At 39.1% G+C, this 27,156-nt stretch overlaps 2 protein-coding genes and 2 long non-coding RNA genes across 16 annotated transcripts; 2 read left to right on the forward strand and 2 right to left on the reverse strand.

The window, feature by feature from the left end:
- Positions 1-1,385: 1,385 nt before the first annotated feature.
- Positions 1,386-11,550, reverse strand: LOC133727829 (uncharacterized). 4 transcript variants are annotated; one of them, XR_009855375.1, is made up of 6 exons: positions 10,526-11,550; positions 10,306-10,438; positions 3,262-9,325; positions 3,042-3,174; positions 1,972-2,061; positions 1,386-1,513 (listed from the first exon to the last, which is right to left on the reverse strand). It is a non-coding gene; the product is annotated as an uncharacterized LOC133727829 (long non-coding RNA). The 4 variants fall into 4 exon arrangements; XR_009855377.1 differs by having other exon boundaries at positions 1,386-2,061; positions 10,306-10,412; XR_009855376.1 differs by having other exon boundaries at positions 1,386-2,061; positions 3,042-3,148.
- A 332-nt stretch (positions 11,551-11,882) lies between these two features.
- Positions 11,883-12,476, forward strand: LOC133730186 (uncharacterized). Its single transcript, XM_062157824.1, has one exon. The coding sequence runs from the start codon at positions 11,883-11,885 to the stop codon at positions 12,474-12,476; it is 594 nt and encodes a 197-aa protein (XP_062013808.1).
- A 1,564-nt stretch (positions 12,477-14,040) lies between these two features.
- LOC133730187 (beta-glucosidase 12-like) lies at positions 14,041-26,948 on the reverse strand. Its single transcript, XM_062157825.1, has 9 exons — positions 25,031-26,948; positions 24,876-24,937; positions 24,635-24,693; positions 24,465-24,540; positions 24,277-24,354; positions 15,321-15,409; positions 14,797-15,064; positions 14,591-14,720; positions 14,041-14,056 (listed from the first exon to the last, which is right to left on the reverse strand). Exons 1-9 carry the CDS (start codon positions 25,213-25,215, stop codon positions 14,041-14,043), a joined length of 963 nt encoding a protein of 320 aa, XP_062013809.1. The 5' UTR covers positions 25,216-26,948.
- On the forward strand, positions 19,078-23,494 carry LOC133731619 (uncharacterized). 10 transcript variants are annotated; one of them, XR_009856739.1, is made up of 13 exons: positions 19,078-19,452; positions 19,656-19,754; positions 19,854-19,947; positions 20,081-20,108; positions 20,274-20,295; positions 20,399-20,491; positions 21,049-21,135; positions 21,764-21,905; positions 21,999-22,069; positions 22,246-22,287; positions 22,618-22,699; positions 22,841-22,896; positions 23,138-23,494. It is a non-coding gene; the product is annotated as an uncharacterized LOC133731619 (long non-coding RNA). The 10 variants fall into 10 exon arrangements; XR_009856745.1 differs by having other exon boundaries at positions 21,884-21,905; XR_009856742.1 differs by having other exon boundaries at positions 19,078-19,456; positions 21,999-22,287.
- Positions 26,949-27,156: the final 208 nt, after the last annotated feature.

The following is a 27,156-nucleotide window of genomic DNA, read 5'->3' on the forward strand; positions in this document are numbered from 1 at the left end:
TGACCGAGGGGGTCTCTAGTTAGCTTTAGAGAGAGAGAGAGAGAGTGACACGAGATGTATAGTGGTTCGCCTCCGCATGAGCGGGAGACTACGTCCACTTGAAAGCTATACTAGTGTGTCGAGCCTTGCGGCCTAACAAGATTACAAGAAATGTAATGAATCCCTTGAGTTGTGGGAGGAGGCATTCCTTTTATAAGTCAAGGAAGCCATCTCCCTTACATTGTTTTCGATGTGGGACAAGTAACAACTATTCTAGTGTAGAAACTATTCTAGTGTGGAAATGCCTAGTTTGTGGAGGCAACTTTGCAAGGGCGGGAAGGTGGCTTCCCGGTGGCGGATTTGCGATTTCCGGATACTGTAGCGTAGCTTGAACATAGGACTACACGATGCATGTCTCGGTTGGGCCTTGCCATGTCTTGTGGATGTCCCAAAGAGGGTGTTAATTATGCTTGGTGAGATAGCAAATACTCCATATTGTTGGAGGTATGTACATATATATAGTAGCTGAGAGATCACAGATGAACGCCACGTGTATACTAACTATAGCTCACAAAGGGACAGCTCATGCAAGCTAATAACAGAATTGGTAACTAATTAACTCTAATTTACCCTAATTAACAAACGCTAACTATAGAATGAACTAACTAACACTTATAATCCTAACATTGTACACACATAAATATTGTATCATATCCTATATTAATACACCATAGTCTGATAAACCAATCATCAATTGATCAAGCTGCCTGGCTTATCTTCTGTTACCTAATATTCACCATTGTAATTATCCTCTCTTATCCTAGACGTACAAGTAGATCGATAGGTTCTGTTTACTAGTCTTATCTTTCCTATATGTAGAGTCTCACTCATAATACAATTGTACTTGTACGTTACTCATCAATATATATACAATCGTCAGCCACTATTCTGAGTGTGCTTGACAACACTTTATTCAAACCCTTTATGGTATCTGTGGCGACCCGGAGACCGGATTACCACAGCGCCGCCTCCCCAAGGAACCCTACACCCGCAACACTTGGAGTAAGTGTTTTGGGCCTAGAATTCCTCAAAGAGACAAGGCCTTTAGGTGGGAAAACAAGAAATCTATAAGCCCGAAATTTTTTGGGCTTGTATAGTGGGCTTGGCTCGTAATCACAAGATTACGAACTAGGCGAATAAGAGGAAAGGAAGGTGGTGTTGAGTTGAGTTTTAGAACCTATGTCAATTTTTAATTCTTAGCCCCAAGTTTGCATTAAGTTCATTAAATGGTAATTTATGTGAGTCTTCTAGGTCTAGCCCACTAGGACCTAAATTCAAATGGAGGTTCTAACCCTAGGGTTCCACTTTGGTGGTAAGCAAGCACACACATCATCAACCATACATAATGTTACAAAATTTTAGTGAAATCAAGCAAGCCGAAAGGAAATAAACTTTAAATAGAGTAAAACAAATTGTGTCCTCCAAGGATTATCCTCCGTGCCCAAGCTTCAACAACAACAGCCTGCAAAACAAACTAAAGTAGGGGTTAGGCTCCTACATCCAGTCATTGCCCATGCCCGCCCCCATATCTAAGTTTAAAAACATGAGTTATTGTTTGAATAAAAGAAGTAGATAAAACCGGTTTGCGCTTCCACGTGATCGTCACCACGTAACTACAATCCCACGGCAATTGATCATCTTTCACACTTCCATCACAACCGTCCATCTAGCCAATCACTTTCCGGAATTCATTAATCACAAGGCTAGAGACAAAGGGGAGATAACAAGGGCATGGTGCACACTGCCCACCACCGGTGGCTCAAAGAGGAACTGACCTCTCCTTACATCCCCATCAATTGCCAACACATCAATCCAATCCACGCAAACCATTTCAATTGTAAAACAGATAATTTCCAAAAACCATGCAAGAGGCCTCATATAAAACATAGTATATGCAAGAAAAGCATAGATAGAGTTAAAGGCATCCCCTACCTGGAACTCGAGCTTTCTCTTGCAGCACTTGGCCTCAATGCAACCTTGTAGCAACCACCAACTTCACAAGATTCCACCACGATGTCAAGCCTAGATTAATAAGCGGCATTAATAACGATAAACTAGGCTAGCTATTCACTCTCAATACTCTCCGAAGAAAACATTTCCTTTAACTTAATTGCTAACTAATAACCTGACCATTTGGGTTCCAATAAGGAGTTTGCTGTTAGGAAGAGGGGGTAAGAACACTTTTTAAAAGACAGGTTGCTGAAAACCGAAAACAGAGTTTTAAAGGAGCTGTCAAGGGTCACGGAATTGTTCAAAATACTTGAGGTAAATTCTTGAGAAATTTTGAAAGAAGGATGGCTTGTCAACCAACTCAGTACGATTGAAATGGCTATTGAATTTCAAGTGAAACCAAACAAAGAGTAAAGGTTTCAAAGGATGAAGTAAAACAATGTGCAGATTCTTTCCAGAAATACAAGCTTCTGTCCCCCTATTTCAAAATTGCATAACTAATTCTAGAAAAATGCTTTTGGGGTGATTCAAATTCTGGAACGTTCATATATTTGTCTAATATATTTCTCTAGAAGAAACTGACCCCAAATTCTCAACGGTTTAGCTCCAGTTTTGAAATGAATGCAACTGGGTCAGATTTTACTGAAAACTGAAAATCTGCAGAAACTGGTTCTTTTGTGTAAAGCTCTTTTGGTACCCAAAATGGCTGGTTAAGTAGACTCTAAGACACCTATAGAAAGTATCTAAAGCTTCTAAAAGCTTAAAGTCTCAGTCACCCTTCAATACTATAAGGGGAAGGTCTTGTAGCTCACTAACATGATGTTTTGAAGACATGGTGTTTGGACAACCGTAACACAAATAAACTCTTTGATCAAGCATGATTTCAATGTTCAAAATAACCATGGTTTAGCATACCCCCAACACATCAGAAAGAATGAAAGGTTCTAAGCTAAAACAACAAGGTTCCCACCACAATAGTGACAAGTTGTAATCTGCAAGAGTTTGTAACAACAACCAAAAATACATAGTGTTAAGGAAAGGATGATACTCACCAAAGACTAATAAAAAAGGTGAGCTTCTCTTGAGGATTTCAACAGGAAAGAGAGCTGAGGGAGCTGATTGGATCGAGTCCATCCACAGGCCAAGAAGTTCGCTCAATCTCGAACATGCAAAGTGAAACAGAGACTGCTCAATGTGTGAATGAGGTGTTTTGAACGTATTGAGCCTAAAATCGAGGAAACAAAGGGGAACTTGATGGTTCCAGAATCTTACCAAGTGTTTGTACCAGTCTCAAGTAAGATGTGAGGGATTCGGATAGAGCAAGAGAGGAAATTCAAGCAGAAATCCGGAACAGGCTCGTTTCAGAACAGCTTCCGCTTCGAGCGGTGTACAGGACTCAAATCGACTCCGACGGAGCTGAAATTTTGAGGCTAAATAGAGGAGACATAGACGAACAACTTTGGTGAAGAAAGTTTTTTCATCGGAGGTCTCTAACTAGGTGTTTTTGGGCTCGTAAACAGACTGATGTGTCCAGGGACGAGAGGAAATGTGAGGAGAGAAGGGTGAGTGACGATTTATGGCCTGGGTTCTCTCTTTTGAAGGTCTGAGGAGATGTTCTTGGAGGAGTTGCCCTTTGCATGATGGAAACGTGGAGGGGAAGAGCTGAACGAGGCTCCCTTTCTCTCTGTCCAACTCTGACGTGAACAAGGAAAGAGGAAAAGCTGAGTTTTGCGTGTGAAGGAGAAGGCTCAGCTTTGGGCAGATAAATTTGGGTAAAAGTAAGAAATTGTAAAAACCAAGAGGATGGGGAAAATAAAAGTAAAATAAGTAAATATAAGGAAACTCAAAAATTAAAATGTTGGCATGACCAAATAAAGATTGGGCCTCACCAAACTTGGTACTTAGATAGGAAAACGGTAAAGTAAGTTTTGTCGGAATTTTTTTTGCTCGAGTTTGAAGGAGTAAATAAATTGTGCTTTTGAAAGTCGGTGAGATGCTTGACGAGTAAGCTTCGGGTAAGGCGAGCAGAAATTTCGCCAATTATTAAGAAAGGTAAAATAAGAAAATCGTAAACGCACGCACAAGTATATTTCAAAATTATGCAAAGATGTCATTATGAGCTACAAGGACCATATTGGATCAAGGAAGAGGTTTGGGTCAAAGGTTGACTAACTTATTGGGCTAGGTTCACTAGCATACCCGTCGGTTGGGTGTCCAGAGTAAATTTTGGACTCTAACCTTACACTATTCTTGGGCCCAAGGCCCAAGCCCAAACTATTTCCAAAATTCTTTAGCCAAACAAAGGTCGCGAAAAATTATCCCGTCAAAAAGTGACGTTCGGAAATTCACGGGGTCTACATTCTACCCCCCTTAAAAGAATTTCGCCCTCGAAATTCAAACTAGCATGGCTAGAAAATGTCATATCGTCGTAACTCCAAAGTGGTATTGTGGTGGTGCTACAAGTCTCTCCATCAGTCCATCACTTCAAGTTTATTTATTCGGGTGCCATCCATATCCGTTGATTCATACCTTCTCTATAAAAGTATCGATGGGGATCCGCCGGCCGGTCGGGCCATCACTCGTGTAGAGAAGAGGATACCGGAAAGAGGGTATGATACCACTCGTCCAAATGACTGATGAGAGAAAACAAATTTGCCATTTAATCTTTCAATCCATCAAGATATTCCAATATTTGGGTAATGGCCCCCATGAAATGGTTTGCAATTTTTTCACAAGAAATTTCTGTCTCCAAAAACAATCGCTTTGAAAAAGCAAGCTAAAGAAGAATTCAGCCCATCACATGGGTATACCTTCCCATGCACGAAACATATCATGCCAAGATTCTAGGAAGCAAGCACTTCTTTTATTGCCGAGACTTCATAGCAATGTGACTTGTCACCGTCACCTCAAATTGAACAACGAGAAACCCAATCAGTTTGGTTTAACTTACCAATTATAAATGTTGTGATCACAGGCTCAAAGACAGAGTAGAGACTCCATCAAAAGAACTCAATGACAAAGTGGAACATGTCCCATAACAAAGAGAAACTGAACTTGAAGGAAAGAGGTCGCAGAATTTGAACTAGTATCAGAGTTGCAACTATATATATATATATATACCAGTCCAGATTTTCCTTGGACAGTACGTAATTTTACCTCGATTGAAAGTAATCTAACCGTTTGATTATTGTCAATTTCTAACACAGCATAGTAGACGCAATTCCGAGAAACTTTCATGAAGGAGTCGTACTGGTATGAAGGCTCAAACTCATAGTTATCGGCCATCAAAGTTGCTGACAGAAGCAATTCTGGTAGAGAACAGAATTCCCATTTTCGAAGATGAACTTGCGTTGAAAAACTACTATAGTAGCATTCTCATGCACCATAGTCTAAAATCATAATGCACGCTTTTGTTGAAAACGTAGATGTCGAGGAAAAGGAGGAAGATTGATACCTCAATCAACCCAAAAACTGGTAGGAAATGTCGGTAAGAATTCGCCGAAAAATCTGAATTTGCACGCGTCCATTCTCCATAGCAGCTGGTAGACTCAATGTAATGATTGCACATAAGCGGTAGTATCACGGGGACGAAAATCTCAACACTAAGTTTGAGGTGATCGGTTTTGAACGACATAGATATAGAATGGTGAAATCGGTGGACTATGTGGGTCGGTGAATGACCTATTATCGACATGATCAATCTAGTCTGACTGGTCTTTAGTATAAGCTACTACAAACTAAGTACAAAACTAAGATATGGAAGTGTTTCCAAAACTTCTCAGCTGAAGTACCAAACTAGAATAACTCGGGTTGGAGAACGCATTTCCGAATCTCTGCACTTGCCTTTACACTTTGCTCACTAGAACTCTAACTTCGAAGTAGCACACTTTCGTCACGCCTTTCGTTACCAATAACATTGGTGAGGAAATCATCCACTCACTTACTATCTTAGAGTATAGAACACGCATTTTTCGCCATTAGCCACGAACAAGTACTAGGGTTGTAGACATAACTATCGAGCACGTAGTAAGCGACATAGCTGTAACACCGTGTAGTCAGATGATAACTGGAAGCACAATTTTTGCGCCCAATACGTAAGTCTTGGAGATCCGCCTATACCTCACATAAATGCGATGCGCGATCGCAAATGTAGGCTCCTTACTCAAACAGCTATTGTTTCACGGCCTTCCCTAGTAAGCGGTTAACTTCGCTTCGTCTCGCTAACAATATTTTCTTCTTGAACTTCCCAAAAGTACTCCTCAGCTACAGTGACGCTTCATATTAGTTGCTTGTGTATTCCCTTGAAGTGGTTAAAAGTGGAGTCTTCATCCTAGAAACAGAGCTATTGGACGAACAATTAACGACGAAGACGACTAATGTGGAAGATAGAGTGTGAGAAAGGGATCGCAGCAAGGAGTGAAAAAGGAAAAGAATGTGTTACTTGTAAAAATTCAGGTCAATTTAACCATCATATAACAATTGAAGCATTGTGAGTACCACGCAGATCCAACCTCATTTATGATCCCATGTGTCGAAATTCTCCACGAGCCGCGAGAAGTTATAGGTTGATCCTTCGAGTGGGTAACATCAAGACATCCTAAAATTTCATTTCCGATTGCCAAGAGTCCTCCGTAAATAGCCTATAGTTTACCTAATACCAGGTCTAGTACCACCAGCTCAAACCAAGTGACAATAGGCAGCGTAACAATTTGGAAGGGAAGAAGGCATTTAAACTATCGAGGACTATCCTATTCGCCATTAGATCTTCATTGGGTATAGAGTCCATTTTCTACCTTGAAGGCACTCCTACTAAGTACGAGAAAGTGTTCCGGGAACAAGAGTTGGAGAAAGAAAGAGTGAGGGAAACCTCAACTATGTGAATGTCCAACAAAAGGGAAGTCGGTCTCGATGAACGAATGGTGTGTTCCCTAAAAGAAATTGAATGAGGCAACATATAACTAAAAGAGTTAGAGGATGGGTATTGTTTGAGCCCGAGAAAGGAAAGAATAGGAAGTATAGGAGAGTGGGTGTCTTTGTTTCAAAATAAGATTCAAATCTCAACAACGTTTCGCGAATTAATGCTGCCAGATTTTTGTCAACTGCAGACTGAACTTTGAAAAATCACCCCGAATTTATTTCACAATAGAAAGAGGTGAAAATTTCCAGATCCATAGTTAACTAACCAAACTGAAACATATCAAAAATTCACGAATTTTGAAGATCAATAGGTTGGGCAAGACAAGGCTCGAAGTGGGCAGTCTAGTAATTGACTCAGGAATTTTAAGCAAGGTCGAATTTTGCTTTAGAAAACGAAAATCGAAGTTCAAACATAGGAATATTACCAAGCAATTAGAGATGAGAACTAGGGGTGTTTAACAAGCAAAGGAAAGCTTAAAGAGTTCGAAAAGCAACTAGAAACTAGGGGTCTAACAAAAGTGACCACAAACGTCCTACTAACAAAAGTCCTAATCCGAATCTTCCGGATCGTAGGGATAAAATCTCATCTCCCTATTATAGTCTATAGGATCGATACGGTCTTTGATTGCTTGAATTTCCAGAGGAAGTGGTCGTCTGTCACCTTCTGCATCGAGCACAGTGTATATCTCGTCCAAGAATGCATCAACTCTCTCGGCCTCCTCAACAACCTCGTGCCATGGTCGGGAGTAGTTCATCGTCATCCTTTCCCGCATCCTTGAATTCAGACCGTGTATGAATCGATAATTACGGTCCTCTAAGCTTTCCTATACGTTGGGATGCCTAGCTCTCACCGCCAAGAATTCCCGAATATACCCCTGTAAGGTATTGATCTTTTGTCGAGGGTAGACAGGTCCGATCATTGCCCTTGTTACACTTTCAAGATCCCTATCAATTTCGGCAATCAGGTTCCTCATCTCAACCACCTTCGGGTTCGGACGCGGAGTGGAGGAAGAGGGAAGAGTACTAGAAGATAAGGGTGGAGGAACATCAATCCGGGCGGAGGGTTCCAGTTCTACGGTCACACAGGATTCGGCTCTGTTGTCGGTGCCGGAGGAGTCCATGGAGGAGTCGGACATTTTTCTTTTCTTTCAAATCTGAAAAAAAAAAACACTTTTTTTATTATTTTTTATTTTTATTTTTTATTTTTAACTCTTTTAGAATGGTTGATAATATTAACAAGGATTAAAGACAATCCTTCAAACTTCACACAACGAAAAGGTTTTAAGTTCAAGGTCCATCAGAACCGTTATGCTCTGATACCATCTTTTCTGTGGCGACCCGGAGACCGGATTACCACAGCGCCGCCTCCCCAAGGAACCCTACACCCGCAACACTTGGAGTAAGTGTTTTGGGCCTAGAATTCCTCAAAGAGACAAGGCCTTTAGGTGGGAAAACAAGAAATCTATAAGCCCGAAATTTTTTGGGCTTGTATAGTGGGCTTGGCTCGTAATCACAAGATTACGAACTAGGCGAATAAGAGGAAAGGAAGGTGGTGTTGAGTTGAGTTTTAGAACCTATGTCAATTTTTAATTCTTAGCCCCAAGTTTGCATTAAGTTCATTAAATGGTAATTTATGTGAGTCTTCTAGGTCTAGCCCACTAGGACCTAAATTCAAATGGAGGTTCTAACCCTAGGGTTCCACTTTGGTGGTAAGCAAGCACACACATCATCAACCATACATAATGTTACAAAATTTTAGTGAAATCAAGCAAGCCGAAAGGAAATAAACTTTAAATAGAGTAAAACAAATTGTGTCCTCCAAGGATTATCCTCCGTGCCCAAGCTTCAACAACAACAGCCTGCAAAACAAACTAAAGTAGGGGTTAGGCTCCTACATCCAGTCATTGCCCATGCCCGCCCCCATATCTAAGTTTAAAAACATGAGTTATTGTTTGAATAAAAGAAGTAGATAAAACCGGTTTGCGCTTCCACGTGATCGTCACCACGTAACTACAATCCCACGGCAATTGATCATCTTTCACACTTCCATCACAACCGTCCATCTAGCCAATCACTTTCCGGAATTCATTAATCACAAGGCTAGAGACAAAGGGGAGATAACAAGGGCATGGTGCACACTGCCCACCACCGGTGGCTCAAAGAGGAACTGACCTCTCCTTACATCCCCATCAATTGCCAACACATCAATCCAATCCACGCAAACCATTTCAATTGTAAAACAGATAATTTCCAAAAACCATGCAAGAGGCCTCATATAAAACATAGTATATGCAAGAAAAGCATAGATAGAGTTAAAGGCATCCCCTACCTGGAACTCGAGCTTTCTCTTGCAGCACTTGGCCTCAATGCAACCTTGTAGCAACCACCAACTTCACAAGATTCCACCACGATGTCAAGCCTAGATTAATAAGCGGCATTAATAACGATAAACTAGGCTAGCTATTCACTCTCAATACTCTCCGAAGAAAACATTTCCTTTAACTTAATTGCTAACTAATAACCTGACCATTTGGGTTCCAATAAGGAGTTTGCTGTTAGGAAGAGGGGGTAAGAACACTTTTTAAAAGACAGGTTGCTGAAAACCGAAAACAGAGTTTTAAAGGAGCTGTCAAGGGTCACGGAATTGTTCAAAATACTTGAGGTAAATTCTTGAGAAATTTTGAAAGAAGGATGGCTTGTCAACCAACTCAGTACGATTGAAATGGCTATTGAATTTCAAGTGAAACCAAACAAAGAGTAAAGGTTTCAAAGGATGAAGTAAAACAATGTGCAGATTCTTTCCAGAAATACAAGCTTCTGTCCCCCTATTTCAAAATTGCATAACTAATTCTAGAAAAATGCTTTTGGGGTGATTCAAATTCTGGAACGTTCATATATTTGTCTAATATATTTCTCTAGAAGAAACTGACCCCAAATTCTCAACGGTTTAGCTCCAGTTTTGAAATGAATGCAACTGGGTCAGATTTTACTGAAAACTGAAAATCTGCAGAAACTGGTTCTTTTGTGTAAAGCTCTTTTGGTACCCAAAATGGCTGGTTAAGTAGACTCTAAGACACCTATAGAAAGTATCTAAAGCTTCTAAAAGCTTAAAGTCTCAGTCACCCTTCAATACTATAAGGGGAAGGTCTTGTAGCTCACTAACATGATGTTTTGAAGACATGGTGTTTGGACAACCGTAACACAAATAAACTCTTTGATCAAGCATGATTTCAATGTTCAAAATAACCATGGTTTAGCATACCCCCAACACATCAGAAAGAATGAAAGGTTCTAAGCTAAAACAACAAGGTTCCCACCACAATAGTGACAAGTTGTAATCTGCAAGAGTTTGTAACAACAACCAAAAATACATAGTGTTAAGGAAAGGATGATACTCACCAAAGACTAATAAAAAAGGTGAGCTTCTCTTGAGGATTTCAACAGGAAAGAGAGCTGAGGGAGCTGATTGGATCGAGTCCATCCACAGGCCAAGAAGTTCGCTCAATCTCGAACATGCAAAGTGAAACAGAGACTGCTCAATGTGTGAATGAGGTGTTTTGAACGTATTGAGCCTAAAATCGAGGAAACAAAGGGGAACTTGATGGTTCCAGAATCTTACCAAGTGTTTGTACCAGTCTCAAGTAAGATGTGAGGGATTCGGATAGAGCAAGAGAGGAAATTCAAGCAGAAATCCGGAACAGGCTCGTTTCAGAACAGCTTCCGCTTCGAGCGGTGTACAGGACTCAAATCGACTCCGACGGAGCTGAAATTTTGAGGCTAAATAGAGGAGACATAGACGAACAACTTTGGTGAAGAAAGTTTTTTCATCGGAGGTCTCTAACTAGGTGTTTTTGGGCTCGTAAACAGACTGATGTGTCCAGGGACGAGAGGAAATGTGAGGAGAGAAGGGTGAGTGACGATTTATGGCCTGGGTTCTCTCTTTTGAAGGTCTGAGGAGATGTTCTTGGAGGAGTTGCCCTTTGCATGATGGAAACGTGGAGGGGAAGAGCTGAACGAGGCTCCCTTTCTCTCTGTCCAACTCTGACGTGAACAAGGAAAGAGGAAAAGCTGAGTTTTGCGTGTGAAGGAGAAGGCTCAGCTTTGGGCAGATAAATTTGGGTAAAAGTAAGAAATTGTAAAAACCAAGAGGATGGGGAAAATAAAAGTAAAATAAGTAAATATAAGGAAACTCAAAAATTAAAATGTTGGCATGACCAAATAAAGATTGGGCCTCACCAAACTTGGTACTTAGATAGGAAAACGGTAAAGTAAGTTTTGTCGGAATTTTTTTTGCTCGAGTTTGAAGGAGTAAATAAATTGTGCTTTTGAAAGTCGGTGAGATGCTTGACGAGTAAGCTTCGGGTAAGGCGAGCAGAAATTTCGCCAATTATTAAGAAAGGTAAAATAAGAAAATCGTAAACGCACGCACAAGTATATTTCAAAATTATGCAAAGATGTCATTATGAGCTACAAGGACCATATTGGATCAAGGAAGAGGTTTGGGTCAAAGGTTGACTAACTTATTGGGCTAGGTTCACTAGCATACCCGTCGGTTGGGTGTCCAGAGTAAATTTTGGACTCTAACCTTACACTATTCTTGGGCCCAAGGCCCAAGCCCAAACTATTTCCAAAATTCTTTAGCCAAACAAAGGTCGCGAAAAATTATCCCGTCAAAAAGTGACGTTCGGAAATTCACGGGGTCTACAGTATCAAGAGCCTAAACGATCAAAAAATTTTCCCTCCCACCACCCCTTCTCATGGCTACTACTCCCATAACCTCTTCCGCCTCTGCTGGGGTCACTTCCTCCACTCCATCCTCCACCGTTTCCACTTCCACCATGTCAACTGCTTTGTCCACCATTTCCTCCACTGACCCTTCTCCATCTGTTACCAACTTTCTGTCCATCAAATTGGACCGTACCAATTATGCCCTCTGGTTGGCTCAAATTTTGCCCACCCTTTAGGGTCGAAAACTGATGGGCTATGTCGACGGCACTTCTCGTTGTCCCCCTTGCTTCAAAACTGATGCTGCCGGTCAACCCACAGATGAAATCAACCCTGCATATGATCTTTGGATGGCCCAAGATCAGATGGTGCTTGGATGGATTAACAACTCGCTCACCCCAGCAGTGCTTGCTACTGTTGCTCGTTCTACTACATCTTTCTTCACCTGGTCTTCCTTGGCCAAGCGGTTTGCTTCTCAGTCCCAGAATCGAATTTTGCAGCTTCGAGGTGATCTTCTTCGTACTATGAGGGGTAATATGAGTATTTCAGATTTTTTGGATAAAATCAACTCTATTGCCGATAACCTAGCTCTTGCTGGCAGTCCAATGAATGATAATGATTTGGTCTCAATAATTATGAATAATGTTGGTCCACTGTACGAGACTACTGTTAGTTCTGCTCAGGCTAGGGATACCCCCATCACATATGACTCTCTTGAGGCCCTCTTACTTTCTGCTGAGCGTAGACTCCAAGATCAACAACAAGCTGCTCTTGATGTCAGCTCCATGACCACTGCTTTCCATAGCCTAATAAATATCCTTTTACGGCGCACAAAAGCAGGCTGACATCAGTTTGATTTCTTTATCAGTTTATCTATGCCTAATGTAAAGTCGATCTATGAACAAAGTGCATATTTGAAAACTTCATATTTAAACAATATATGAACGGAAATTGCAGAAACTTGTCGATAGCTTGTTGTCAATCTAATAATCCTAATGGATAAAAGATACCAGCATCCATTAAATGATTAATATTTCTATAGTTGTGAATTGTTGTATCATATAGTTAATATTTTTCTTGTTTATTACATATGAAATGGGACGGATAACAGTACAATAGGTATTTTGGATGAGGGCATCAATAAGTCTCTTGATTGAAAGAGAAATAAGAAATCCTCTACTGAGAATCAATCACTATCTCAAGACTCTCAGGTAATAAAGACTTTTAGTATCAATGTCTTTGACTTAACATATCATATGTTTATCATATATGCAACATAATGTAATTTTCTTTCTTTCTTGTCATATAGGATCAAGGAGCTCCACCATCAAGAAAGAGAAAGAAACAATTGTCTACTCGTTTAGTTGGTTATCATACATAGTAATCTTCTATATATCTATCCAAAACTAGATGCAGATGGTTGTTACCGTGTTTTTATTTTCTGTTGCTATTAAAAGTTTCATGAATCTAGAGGGAAGTATATATTGTTGAGATGATTTGAATGATGGAGTTTTATCTCTATATCATTAATCAATGCTAGCTCATGTGTTAAGCTCCACTATCAAATGTACCTGAAGAAGTAGCTAGTACTCTCATGCAGGTTTAACTCTTCATTTGATGATTTTAAAAAGCTAGATATATAATGCAAGGGAGAATATCATAATGAGAGAGTGGTAGAGAATAAAGGGTTGATGAGGAACCGGATTAATATTCAGTTGAGGAAACCAAAAGAAGCCAGTGATATAGCTGAACAAGAATTTTACAGAAAAGATTAAAATAAAAACCTAACAAAGGGCTAAAGGTTCAAGCATATGCGGTTACTGAATAACTAGGTAAGAGCAGCTGCTTCTAAATAAGCAGTGAAAGAGCAACTGCTGTTACGTACTGAATAATTGGAGTTGCTTCTATAATGGTACCATGCACTCTTAGATTTATGAGACTCCACAAACCTTCTTGCAGCTTTTGTCCATTGACATAGTGTTGGCGACAAACACGCATGTAGACATCAGCCCCGCCAATCAGTTCAGTCTTCATCTCCTCTGTGTTCCTCAGGGTAAAGAAAGCTCGTTTGCCACACATTTCATATCGAGCTGTCAACTTAGTTGTAGGCCAAAGAGATAAAAAAAAATTTTGAATGACAGGTTTAAGACTATATACAAACCACTGGATAGAAGGCTTGAGTACTTGAGATTCTTACAGCATCCAAACCCAAAAAGAAAAAAAATTAGTAAAGATGAAGAGCAAAATCACCTTAGCCTTTAATGACTAATACCAAGATCATACTACATGTTCACCTGAACAAATTTTTTTTTTCTCTCACTCTTTCTACCTGAACAAAATTTAATTTCAATACAAAAATTTTGAGTTTGTCAATTCATCGAACACCTTAAGTGCATCTATCAAACTCCACTAAAAGTTAGTCCAGCTAGTCAAAAACAAAAGAATCAAACAGCCGATATCAAATTTCAGCAACGATCTTTGAGTCTGCGTTCCCCATAATCTGAAAATTATGTGTTTGAATAAATCAAATCACCTCAAAGTAAACGACAAAAAGGAAGAACGACCCTTGCACGTCAAAGGAACTTGACCCTTTCTTCTGTGCCTCGATGACACTGATTATATTTATGTCTTCTTGTAATTGTGGGCGAGTTTCCATGGAAGCACAGAGTAGAGCAAGTCAGGGATTGACGCAAAGCATAGTGTCTGACGCAAAGCAGAGTTTTCTTTTTTGCTGGAGTTCACGGCAGTTAACGTGAAGTTAACTTAAGTTTAGACCAAAAGCCAGAAATTGATCAAAGAATGATGTGTCAATTTTCAGGACCCTTAGATTAAATAGAGAGCCCAGATTTTATGAAATTGAAGTAAATTCACGGGCTCCTCACTTTAGAGGAGCCGGATCCTATTAGTTTTAAATAATGTGGTTACACAAGTCGATCAGTTTAAAATAGTTGGTACGTACCATCTGAGGTTGAAATCCATTGCTCGTTGTGCAGCATCTTGGTCACGCTTTGAGTCGGAATATGGCACAAACCATCCTGTGTTTACCGTTATCCCTATCAAACCCTTCTGTTTTGCTTGTTCAGCAATATCTGATTAAGTCTTTAAGCAGTGCACATATTAATAATAGTGAATAGTGATGACTTGAAACACTTTTAGCATATGTACGTAGATGGATCACCAGAAATTTGTCTCGGTACACCTTCACAGCAGCGGAATGAGCTAGAAGTAGGTGATGTGACACCAAATATGGCTCAGTCCCTGAATCGCCATCGGTGCAATTAGGATTTTTCCAAGCAGAACATATGCCTGGTGCCATTCCCCCGGTTGCATAACCATTGACGCTGTATGTATGCGATTCATTTAGTGCAGTCCAATGCTTGACTTTGTCACCAAATTCTTTATAGCAGAGCTCTGCAAAGTCCTGGAAATGATTCTTGTACATTCCATATAACAAGAAAAGAATGATCAAAATGAAATCCCAGTTATGACCAAAACTACAAATGAACCGGTACGTCCATCATCACACTCTTTTGCGAAGCTCTTCTGACTTTTTGCGACCATTTTTGGATACCTGAATGATTCTTTTGACCCTTTTGTGGGATATTTTTTTACTTTTTTTTTTTTTTCTGCTTTCTCTTTTGTATCTATGTTAGCTTTGTTACATACTGTTATTTGGGAACAAGCACTTACACAATTTGAGGGCTTAGGAAACCACTGTATTCCTCTTCTAAAGCTTGGGGCGTATCCCAATGAAAGAGTGTGACGTAGGGGATTATACCTGTTAGCATTATCAAGTAGCTACAGTTCTTATAATTAGATAAACTAGTTACATGGTTAGTTTTGCTTAATTAGGCTGTGTGTGTGGTTAGTTACATAAGTGGCCTACAACTGTTTGCCACGTGTCATTGATCTGTACACCTAGCTCATGGTATAAGTACCTGCATCTCTCTCTCATTTCCCTCATGTAATTAGAGCCTCATTTTTCACTAATAGAATTCCTTTTTCTCTGTAAATTCTCTGTTCTTCCTACAAAGCTTTCATGGCATCAAGAGCCAGGTTCGATCGGGATCAGAGTTCGATATTGGAGGCCTAGCTGCTTGAGTTTCATCAAGCTATTGCTCATTTCTATTCGTTTATGCTTTTTTGATTCAGCCATATTAGAGAAAGATTCAAGTTTGAGATAAGTTCCTCTTCTAAATTTGGAATTATGAAAGTTGAAATTTGTTGATAAATTCTGGTTTGGAAGCCTCGGATTTGTGTTTGAAGTATTATGCTACAGTTTTAGTACAAAATTCATAGTGATTCATAGTGATTGTTGCAAGTTGAAATAGAATTGAAACCCTAACTGTGGTACAAGAAGTTCAAGACTCAGATTTTCAGATTTGTTCTTTTCAGCAAGTGATAATTGTTCTTGTTCATACTCGGAATTGTTCTTGTTCATGCTCTCAGATCCTTCCCGTTCACATTTGGATACTTCCTTAAGTTTACTCATTCCTTCTTGCTATAGAATCTGGTTCACTTTTTTGCTACAATTTGATTCAAGCTCTCAGGTCTACTTGTTCATACTCCGATTTTGCACTAGTTTCATTTTTGCATCTACCTATATCTGAAGGTCTCACATTATACGGCTCGACCTACTGCTTCTGCTAGCTGCTCAAGCCACTACAAGTTTAGAGATTGATTTTGTTCATCAAATACACATTGGAATTTATTCGTGGTGAAAGTTAAGTGTTGGTCTCTGTCTATATTCATTCAAGACATCATTTTGTGTTACCGTGTTACCTAGCATTATGAATAACAACTTTGACTTGAGAACCTGTCTGCTATCCAATTTCTGCAATCTGATTCCAGTCCTCTTAGATGGCTCTAACTATGTTACATGGAAATTCTTGTTAGAAACAATGTTAAAAGGTGTGGCCTAATGAAATATATCGATGGATCGTTTCCTTGTCCTTCACAATACAATATCACAGAAGAAGATGGTGTTATATATATCTGAAATGACAACATAGTACATTACTTGGAAGCAGAACGATTATGTTGTTATGACTTTGCTTGCTGCTACTGTATCTAGTGATGTTCTCTCTTTTGTTGTTGGAAGTAATACTTCTAGAGAACTTCGATGTTTGCTGAAGGAGAGATTTGCTTCTACTTCATGGTTTAACAAAGAGCAACTAAAGAGCAACTTTTACAAACTCCAAAAAGGTTCAGATTCTATTGACAAGTACTTGGATCGGGTGAAGATGGCTTGTGATCAGTTGACCAATGTTGGAAGTCATATGACTGATGAATACATAATTGTCTCTGTTCTTCTTGGTTTGCCATCAGACTATACTACCATGAAAACTATAATCAGGGCCAAGCATAACCCAATTTCAACACAAGAATTGAGGTCTCTTTTGCTCATTGCTGAAGCTGAAGTTGAAGAAGCTCACAGGTCTACATCCTTGCCTTCCAAGATTGAAATTTTAGCACAAGGTGATAGTTTCAGAAAGTATGCTCCTGCACCAACTCTTATTACAAATGCCATAAATGATGCTAATCCTATGATGCCTACAAGTAGTGTTGCCTCTTCTATTGGATATATTGTGTCTTCCATGTCTAATTCAAGGTATATGATGAGTGATGCTCCTAATGCTCATACTGATGTGTCTAATGGAATATATTATGCCACTGCATCTATTCCAAAAATGGATTCTATATATGCTGCAAATATTATGATGAACAATGTGTCTCAAGGAGGCTTTGTACGTCAATTTTCTAGTCCTTCACAATCTGCTGCTAGTCCTGGACCTCAGCCTCTATACATGACAAATGCTTCATCACCTTGTACTCCCACTCTTGTTGATTATTTGCAGCCAAGTGCTCATCTGGGATTTTCTCAACCAAGTACAAATACATGTCTCACCCAACCTACTGATTTCTTTGCTCACAACAATGGTGGTACGCTTCAACGATTTGGTGCTCATATGCCTCAAACACAAACCAATAGTTACTTATTGCAGCGTGTAACTCCCTCTACATTCACTCCTTGTCACGCAACATATGGTGGAATATCACAAGTGCACAATGACTGTCTTCCTCAGACTTCAAGATTATGGGAGTGGCCTAGTTTTTCACAACCTTCTGCATCATACAATAGTACCACATAGCAAAATGGTTATGGTTGTTTCTCTTAACCTACTATTTTCGTTGCACAAAATGAAGGAATGCAAAGGTCTCATGGTATTGGAATTAGCAATGGAGCACAAAGCTATAATGGTTCACAACACCTACAGGGCAATGTAATTAGCAATGGAAATCTCAACTCAAAAGATGCTAAAAATGAGCCTTACTCACAGGATCCAAATGAAGGGTTATCACAGTTCTCAACAAGTGCAGCAAAACAATGGTTTTCAGCCTAATGGAGGGTTCATAAAGCGGCAAACTAATATCTCTTCTCAAGATGGTGACCTTTTCAACAACAATCAGAATTTTCACCTTAATCAAGGCTGCTCAAACTCTGTTGTATGTCAAATATGTGGAAAACATGGACACACTGCACAAAGATGTCACCATAGAAACTCTCAGCCTCGGAATATTGCATTGAAATCATATGTGGAATGCCAAATATGCAGGATGTCTGGACACATTGACAAAATTTGCAGATATAAACAGCAGTCACACAACTTCTCTCAACCCAAGTCTGCTTCCATTGCTGGTCAACCAAGTTCTTGTTCTTCCATGGCACTTATTTCTCCTGGTTAAAGCACCTGGTTTAATCTCTTCACCAAAAGCCTATATGTGCTCACCTCGACATCTATATCAGCTTGAAGATTGTATCCAATCATCAAGCTGAGTGGGGGTGTTAGCATTATCAAGTAGTTGCAGTTCTTATAATTAGATAAACTAGTTACATGGTTAGTTTTGCTTAATTAGGCTGTGTGTGTGGTTAGTTACATAAGTGGCCTACAACTGTTTGCCACGTGTCATTGATCTGTACACCTAGCTCATGGTATAAGTACCTGCATCTCTCTCTCATTTCCCTCATTAATCAGAGCCTCATTTTTCACTAATAGAATTCCTTTTGCTCTGTAAATTCTCTATTCTTCCTACAAAGCTTTCAATACCTGCATTCAACCATTAATATCAAGAAAATAAGAAGAAACTAACATGGAAATCAAATATATGACAAAGATTTATTTCTTTATTTGTGAATGGCACTACTAGAATAATGTCATTAGACATCGCCACTATTAAATCGGTCAGGATTGCATCTGATGTTAAAAAACATGTTAACATCAGTTTGTGAAAAAACCGATTTCCATTGTTATTATAGACATCAGTCACCAAATAAAACGATGAGAAAAATTTCGTTCGAAAAATTTTAAAAAAGGCGAAGGGACTAAGTTTTAAAGTTTCAGAAACGCGGGGACCAATTATTTCATTCCCCCCCCCCCCCCACACTCAGTATTTTTTTCCGCTTTCTCTAAAACTTTCAAACCCTAGCTATTGACTTCAGCAGCTCATTCACCTTGTCGACCTCATCGTTCTCCAAGCTGACCTGCGTCGAGTCCCCGCGCGACCTCCTTCTCCAACCTGACGTGCTCCAAGTCCCTGTCCGACCCAAGCCGACTGGAGCCACTTCCGACCTGACCCCGAGTCCTCGACCTCGCTCTCCATCCCCGTGTTCCCCTGCCTCGCTCTCTGACCCCGAGTCCCCGATCTTGTTCTCCAGACCTCGAGCTTGAGATCTGATCTGACCTCGAGCTTATCAGCGGACCTGAGCTTGTCATTCTCCAACTTGAGCCAGCTCTAGCTAGTTCTCCAACGTCTAGTCTCGTAGGTCCTCTCTCTCTTCTCTTCGTGACCACCAATACTGATTCCCTGTCCGGTTTTGATCTAAAGTTCAGTTTTTTTTGTTTAATTCTTGTGTATTTGAGTTGGGTTTGTCTTTGAATGGCTTAAATCTGTGGTATTTTGAGTTGGTGCCTGTTGATTGTGTTTGATTTTAGTTCTTGCACATGTTGGCTGTCAATCTGCAGAGGAAGATCCTAGATTGAAGGTTTTCAAGAAGGAGTGGTTTGAAGGCAAGGACTGTCTTGACATTGGCTGCAATTCTGGGATCATCACTATACAAATCGGTAGTTATTCTTGCTTATAATGATCGTCATTGTGTGTTATGAGTTTATTAGTTATGTTTGTTTCTTGCATGTGACGAATTTGGGGTTTTGGTGATGCAGGAGTTTACGGTTGTGATATTGGGTTTGTGATCAACAAGGAGAGGGAGACGAAATTTGAAATTATGTTGAAGAGAGCAGGAGAGCTACAGGTTTGGTGAGTTATCTATTGCTGTATTCTTTTTTTCGACTTTGGAGGTGGTGAGAATCTCCATTTGAATTAATTGTGGAATTGATTTTTGTTTTTCATTTTGTGTTTGTTTTGGATTGATTTGCGAATGTATTTGCAGCAACAGGAGGGAGAGTGGGTGCTTAAGGGTAAGTTTCATGGATCATTTTCTTCTGTATCTTTTGTTTGAGTGGTTAAGAATGACTGGAATTTGGAAGGATTTTTTTTTTAATCTATCTGATGAATAGTGAAAGACTGAAAGACCTGATTTCAATACTGAAAGACTGTTCGTTTTTTGTTCCCAATGGCTGCAGTCACCTCCTCTTCTCTCTTGAGGTACCTCTCTATCTCACTGTTTATCTCATTGATTTTGTCGACTCTGTTTTTGTTAGTCTTGTTTTATATGAATGTTTTGGTTTTGGTTTGAAATTTGGAACAGGAACTGTGCAGCAACAACTGTGAGAGCTTTTGTGACTGTGAAAGCCTCCAACCCCAATTTTAGAACTTTCCTTCTTCCTCTTCACTCTCGCAGGTAAACAGACAATTGAGCTTTTAATTTCATTAGGCAAATTGGAATTTCTGAAATTTATTTGGTCTGCCGCTTTGCCTTTTAATAGACCCATAATCTTCATCTGGGTATCTGCTAAATCATCTTGAAATTTAGGATGAGGGAAAATGACCTTGCCAGAAGCCTTCTGTCAATGTAGTTACTGTTGAAGTAGTCTTGGACATTAGGGGAATTGTTTGGCTTTACAAGAGTTATGGACTTTGTTCTTCTTATTGAGTTTGGCATGTTTGAATTGTCTCCTGTAGCAAATACAACTTCCTTTCAATAAGAATTGTTGGCTGCTTAAGATCCAAGTCACAGTTAGTTTGTAGAGATGAGAGGGTGTTTATTTCACTATTCTAGTGCAGAGTAGAAAGTATGATATTCAAGTGGTCAATTAGGTGATCTGTTATTGAAGAAATATTTCTTTTTCATATGATGTTAGTTGGATGGCCTTGTAGTTGCTTTAGTTACTGTAGAGTCTAATTCTAATGGTTTTTAAGCTTCCTGGCATGTGATTATGAGTTACATATGGTTCTTAGGTCCCTGTGTTGTGTTAGCACTACAAACAATGAAGAGGCTGCTGCCAAGGTAGCTGCAGCAAATGCCGACAGAGGAGCTCCAACAATGTATCGTCCTTCACATATTAAAACTAGTTTGATCTCACTTTCAATATCAAGGCATAGTTTTCCGTTCAGAGTATTCTATTTTACTGTTAAGTTTTGATCAATTAAAACATTGAAACTCGGTGCCGGTTCCGATTTAAGGAAAGTATCCAGAGAGAAAAATTAGAATAACTTTTCTATAGTTAACTTTTGAAGGACCACTTGCAGAAGATTAGAATAGCAATACAAATAATCTTCTACCACATGTTCGAAACCGCATTGTCATGTACAACAGATTGAGTTAATATGAGATTAATAATTACAGTAAACAACTATTTTGCAGCAAATTTCGTAGAGAAGCAAATGATAAATATACAAATGCTTGTTCTAATAGTTTTTGATAGATTAGAATCCTGTTGCAAATGATCAAAGATGATAAAGGAGATATGCATGAGTAAGAGGTTCATTAAATCTAATTCAATGGATTTCAGTATATAACTTATGGGGTCATGCATATAGAAAAGATAAAGTACCTTGTCAAGATCATTGCTTCTTCTTTTTTCTTTTTCTGTTTAAACCGGTATGTCATTTACATTACCCTGAAATAGCTTTAATTGTTGACTTCAATCATCAATGTGCTCTCTTCATCCAGGTCAATTTGTTTATCATCTCCACTTGCATCTCCTTGGTCTGATTTTTTTTTTCCTTGTGGGTATTAATACCTGATTTCAATACTGAAAGACTGTTCCTTTTTTGTTCCCAATGGCTGCAGTCACCTCCTCTTCTCTCTTGAGGTACCTCTCTATCTCACTGTTTATCTCATTGATTTTTTTAATCTCTGATGAATAGTGCCCGATGTAACTACTTTATGGGGTTCCCTTTTGCAGTGAGAGAGAGGAGGATGAATTAGTTTGGGTTTCTTTTGAATCAGAACACGAATCCCAACAAGTCCTTCGAGGTTTAAGATTTGGTTCATCTACTTGTTTATACTGTAAACCAGTGAAGCATCTGCTGTTTCACTAGGGCATCTTGTCCTATTGTCAAATCAGTAGTTTATGTGAATATATTTTTGCAAAATCTCTTTCTCAGTTTATAGTTATCACTAATTTCATGTTATTTTGATATCTTTATTAGGTGAAGAACTTGAGAGCTGATGAACTCATGGAATTTTACAAAGTGAGTTCATTATAGTTTTTCTTTTCTTTTTCTGTTTCCCTTTCTGAGGAAGGGTTCAGAACAATAAGAATTTATCATTTATTAGACCATCGAATTGTTTACTAGTTTCCTGTTTTAATGAACTAGTAATTATGCAGCGTGAACACATGTGGTAAATATAGTAACTTGATCCCTTTTTCTCTTTTGCATCTTTCAGTCATATTTGAAGCTGAAGAAGTTCTTGCATATAATAGAGAACTCTGTAGTTTTTCCCGTTATATATGATAACAACATGTACAATATGTAGGGTACTCACTACGATTTCTCAGTTGCAATTGTTTTGCTTCTCAGGGAGAACATTCCTGCAGTGTTACGTGGGCTCTGAGTTCTTTTAATTTACCCTCAGGGAGAACATTCCTACAATGTTATAAGGGTAAATTCATCACATAATCTTTCTGCAAATAGCTTTTAAAAGAACATGGCTTTTGTTATAGTTGTTTTTGCTTTATAGTGATTATAGATAGTCTAGGTTGGAATAATGCTGATGATATTATTGCACTTTCTCAATATGCAGAAAAAAAAAAAGAGTGCAGATAGTTTTGGCCTTTTGGGATTCCATCTTAACACAAAGTAGGTCACATATATAAATCGCTTATGTCCTGTTTTTAACTTTCAAGAAAGAGGAAGAATAGTCCCTATATGGCTGTCCATTCCTCCATATATAGCACACAATGTATCTATAATATATGCTGCATATCCTATCAATAACTAAGACAATAACATTGATATATTGAGAGCAAGCATGTCAGTTTATTGTAATAACTTGGTGCAGTGAAGGTTTCTTATGCTTTCGTGTTTGATTATGTTTTAGGTCAATGAAGCATCCAACTATACCCAAAGTTCCATATCCCCCAAGATAAGAAGATCAAGTGCTGGTTGTCATGGAATTGTGATGAGCTCCTACTCTTGTCAAAGTGAAGCTTGAAGAAGACAACAAAGAAGCTTTGCCTTATTTGTTTCTCACAGCCATGTTTATTGGATCATTATGAATAATTGATCCATTCCATTTTGTAGCCAAATTGTTTTGTAGTAGGTGAATTGGAGTTTTATTTTGTCCATTTTGTAAACTGTTAAGGATGATGATTTCAGATAAAATACCTCAATATTCAAATCACTCTTGTCAACTTTTGAAATTGCAATTTATAGCAGCAGCTACATATTTTGTGGACATCATCCTCTTTATAGAATCTGATGTCTAGATATAAAGTTGAAATCAGTTTTAACTATAAAAACTGATGTTCAGTAATAGAGATACATCAGTTCCAAAATGAAAATCGATGTTACTAAAATATACAGACATCGATTTTTTTGTCAAAAACGATATATTACTGAGTACCAGACATCAATTCCAAAATCAAAATCGATGTTACTAAACTATACAGACATCGATTGTTTGTCAATAACGATATATTACTGAGTACCAGACATCGTTTTTTCCTTACACACCGATGTTAATGTAAGTAAATATATCGGTACCTACAATACTAGACTTTGTATATTGAATCTAAACATAATCAAACACGAAAGCATAAGAAACCTTGTGTTAAAACGATGACTGATATATCGGTTCTTAAATCAAACACGAAAGCATAAGAAACCTTCACCGCACCAAGTTATTACAATTGTATTCATGTAGACATCGGTTCCTAATTATAAATCGATGTAAATAGGTTTAAATGATAACAAACTTACATGTTTTACTATTGTTAAACCCACATTTTATTGTATTTAATGCTTAAAGAAATATAGATTATACAACACAAGTTTGCGTTTTAACATCGTTATTGATCGATTTAAGAACCGATGACTGATATATCGGTACCTACAATACTAGACTTTGTATATCGGTTTTTGGCCGATGTCTGGGGCCATAATTCTAGTAGTGTGGGGAAAAATCGGAGGATATATGCAAGTTATGAGTGCATATATTGATAAGCTCATGAGTACTACTATTTGCTAGAAGCTCGTTGATGAGATTCTTGTAATATTTGATTCCTTCCTGGTTCACACCCCCACTCAGCTTTCCATCTGATCAATATATATCATCGATCATGATCCAATTTAGTTAATAGGTGAATCGAAGAATATGCATGCCAAAAAGGAGTGCACGTTGTAGTTAATAGATTTGATGGTCTTACTTGGTAACAGTCTAGACCATGAGATTGAGAATCTGTAAGCATCCCAACCTATGTCCTTCAACATCTTCACATCTTCCTATATACAAGAATGTATACAAGAGAATAAGCATTTGATAGATAATAAGCATGTAAAAGAGAACTTGTTGATATCGTTTTACTCGATGACGTACCTTGTACCGATGATATTGATCAGTAGCCACATCTCCACTGCTGTGGTCCTTGATCTTCTCTGATATATTTTACCCCATATCAAAGCACAGAAGACATTTTAGAAGGCAGAAGAGAATATAGTATGTCTTCATATCAGTCATATGGAAACTCGAATCATGAATCTATTTATCTATCGGACACCAAACCAATTCCTAGTAATATTCTAATAATAAGAATTTATATAACAGATCAACTGGATACTTGTGAGTAAAGGCGTCCCATACACACGGTCCTCTACCACCTTCTTTTGCAGCCCCTTCGAACTAAAAATAGGACAAAATTGGATTAAATTTAGTCATGCCTGACCATCCCCTGTATATTCCGACCATCACAGAAATTCAAAGCCTAAAACATACCTGGTAAGCTGCGGAAGCTGTAACGAATATGAACCTGCCGGAAATGTGCTGCGGCTGAAGGAAGTAGAATTACGTGACTTCTTTTGGGGGGCAGCTTTTCTGCTACTATGACTACTTGTCCCTGTACTGCTAAGAATAAGTAGGAGGCCAAAGATAAGGTTACGGATGCCTAACCGGAGAGCCATAAAGTTAATGATCTGCGACAGAGCAATTTGAAATCTGTATATGTCAACTTTGGGAATTTAAGTAGTCCTCCATCTATCTATATTTAGGGTACCTTCCATCCCTCGCCTCTTGTCTTTAAAACAAGGGTTTTTGTCCATTTACCCTATTTCTAGGGATTTTTTTCCCACTAACCCCATTAAGTTTTTTTAATTCTCTCTTACCTAATACACTCTAAGGGAGTCTTCCCTAATACCCATTAAGATTTTTTTTTTGTTTTTAATTTTTTTTAAATACCATTTTACCCCTCACCCCTTTATTACTCCTCACCCCTTTATTACTTAGAGAGAGAGAGACAGAGAAAATGGAAGAGAGAGAAACCATAGGAGACTTCGCCGGAGCCGGTCACCGGTCGCCGGATTCCAGCCAACTTTGCCGGATTCCGGTCACCGGTCGCCGAATTCCGGCAAAAGTACCGGCCGCCGGAATCCGGTCACCGGCTGCCGCCCACCAGTAGACGTCTATTGCCCCAGCAGTGTATTGCCCCCTAATAGATGTCTACTGCCCCCCAATATACGCCTATTGCCCCCCAATATAAGAGCAATAAGGTCTATTGCCCCCCAATAGACATCTATTACCTCTCAATAGACGTCTCGATTACCGAAATGGGAACCAATCTTCTTAAAATAACACAAATAAAACTTTGATTAAAGAAAAAAAACAAGGAGATTACATAAATTCAAAACATCTATTGCCCCCCAATAGACGTATATTGCCCCCCAATAGACTTTTCGATTACTGAAATGCGAACTATCCTTCTTAAAATTACAGAAATAAACTTTGATTAAAGAAAAAAAACGAGAGATTACATCAATTTAAAACATCTATTGCCCCGAATAGACGTCTATTAGCCCCTAATAAAACCTTTTTTTCTTTGTTCTTTCTTTCTATTTTACTAAAAAAAAAAACAAATAAACCAGAAATTGATTTGTGCACCCATAAACTAATCTGGGCACCCAGGAACTAGTGACCTCTAATCCTCCGGTGCGGCAACTTCTGCCACGACGGGTCAGCATCCCAGAGGCCTTCCTCCTCCACTCCACGTCCTGATTTCGGCACCGGAGCTGCGAAATTGGCCAAATCATCTTTCTCCTTTCTCCTCTGCCACCGGCCTGCATTTAGCACTAGAGGATACGACACCGGAGCAACGGCAAAGTGGATCAAACGTCGGTGACGCGCAGCGGAGTGGATCGAACGCTCGGTGAGGCCAAGGAGACGGCGGAGTGGATCGAACGCCGGAATCTGGGCAAGAATTCAACGTCGTGTGAAGGTGAAGATCGGGGAGTGGATAGACGCTGGAGATGCGCAGCACCGGCGGGTTGGTCCTCGACACCGGAGTCTGGAAGAGAGAGGTAGGCTGCGTGGGTCGAGCCCCGGAGCCGGAAACGGCCTGGCTCATGCGTCGAGCCGGAGGTCAGTAGGAAGTGGGGAAGGAGGGAGAGAGAGAGATCGGGACAGAGAGAGATTGATATTGAGTGGCAGTGGTTGTAGTTATTTAATTGAGTTGAGGGTAAAATGGTCATTTAATTTGTGTTAAATTGTGTGTGTGGGAACAAAAATCTGTTGCTGGGGTAAGTGGGATAATTTTTTGTTATTTTGGTGCTTTGGGTTAAGGACCCAAATAAAAAGACACGTAACATATTATTCATCATGTAAATTTAGAATGAATTCAGTTTCAAAACTCGACAATTTAGGGATGCAGATAGTTTATTTTTGTTTTCTGTTGGGTAATTATCTAATTGAGAAAGAAAACTTATCATCAATGTACGTACATAGTGTTAAAAGTAACATGAGGTTCACATCCAAAACAAATTGGAGTGCCTGAAACCTTTATAAGCTCACAAGCAAGGTTATATTTTTTCAATGTGGAAGTTATATATTTATACATTCTCAACACGACCCCG

The sequence above is a fragment of the Rosa rugosa genome, chromosome 2 (genome assembly GCF_958449725.1).
Source record: "Rosa rugosa chromosome 2, drRosRugo1.1, whole genome shotgun sequence".
NCBI classification, from domain to species: domain Eukaryota; kingdom Viridiplantae; phylum Streptophyta; class Magnoliopsida; order Rosales; family Rosaceae; genus Rosa; species Rosa rugosa.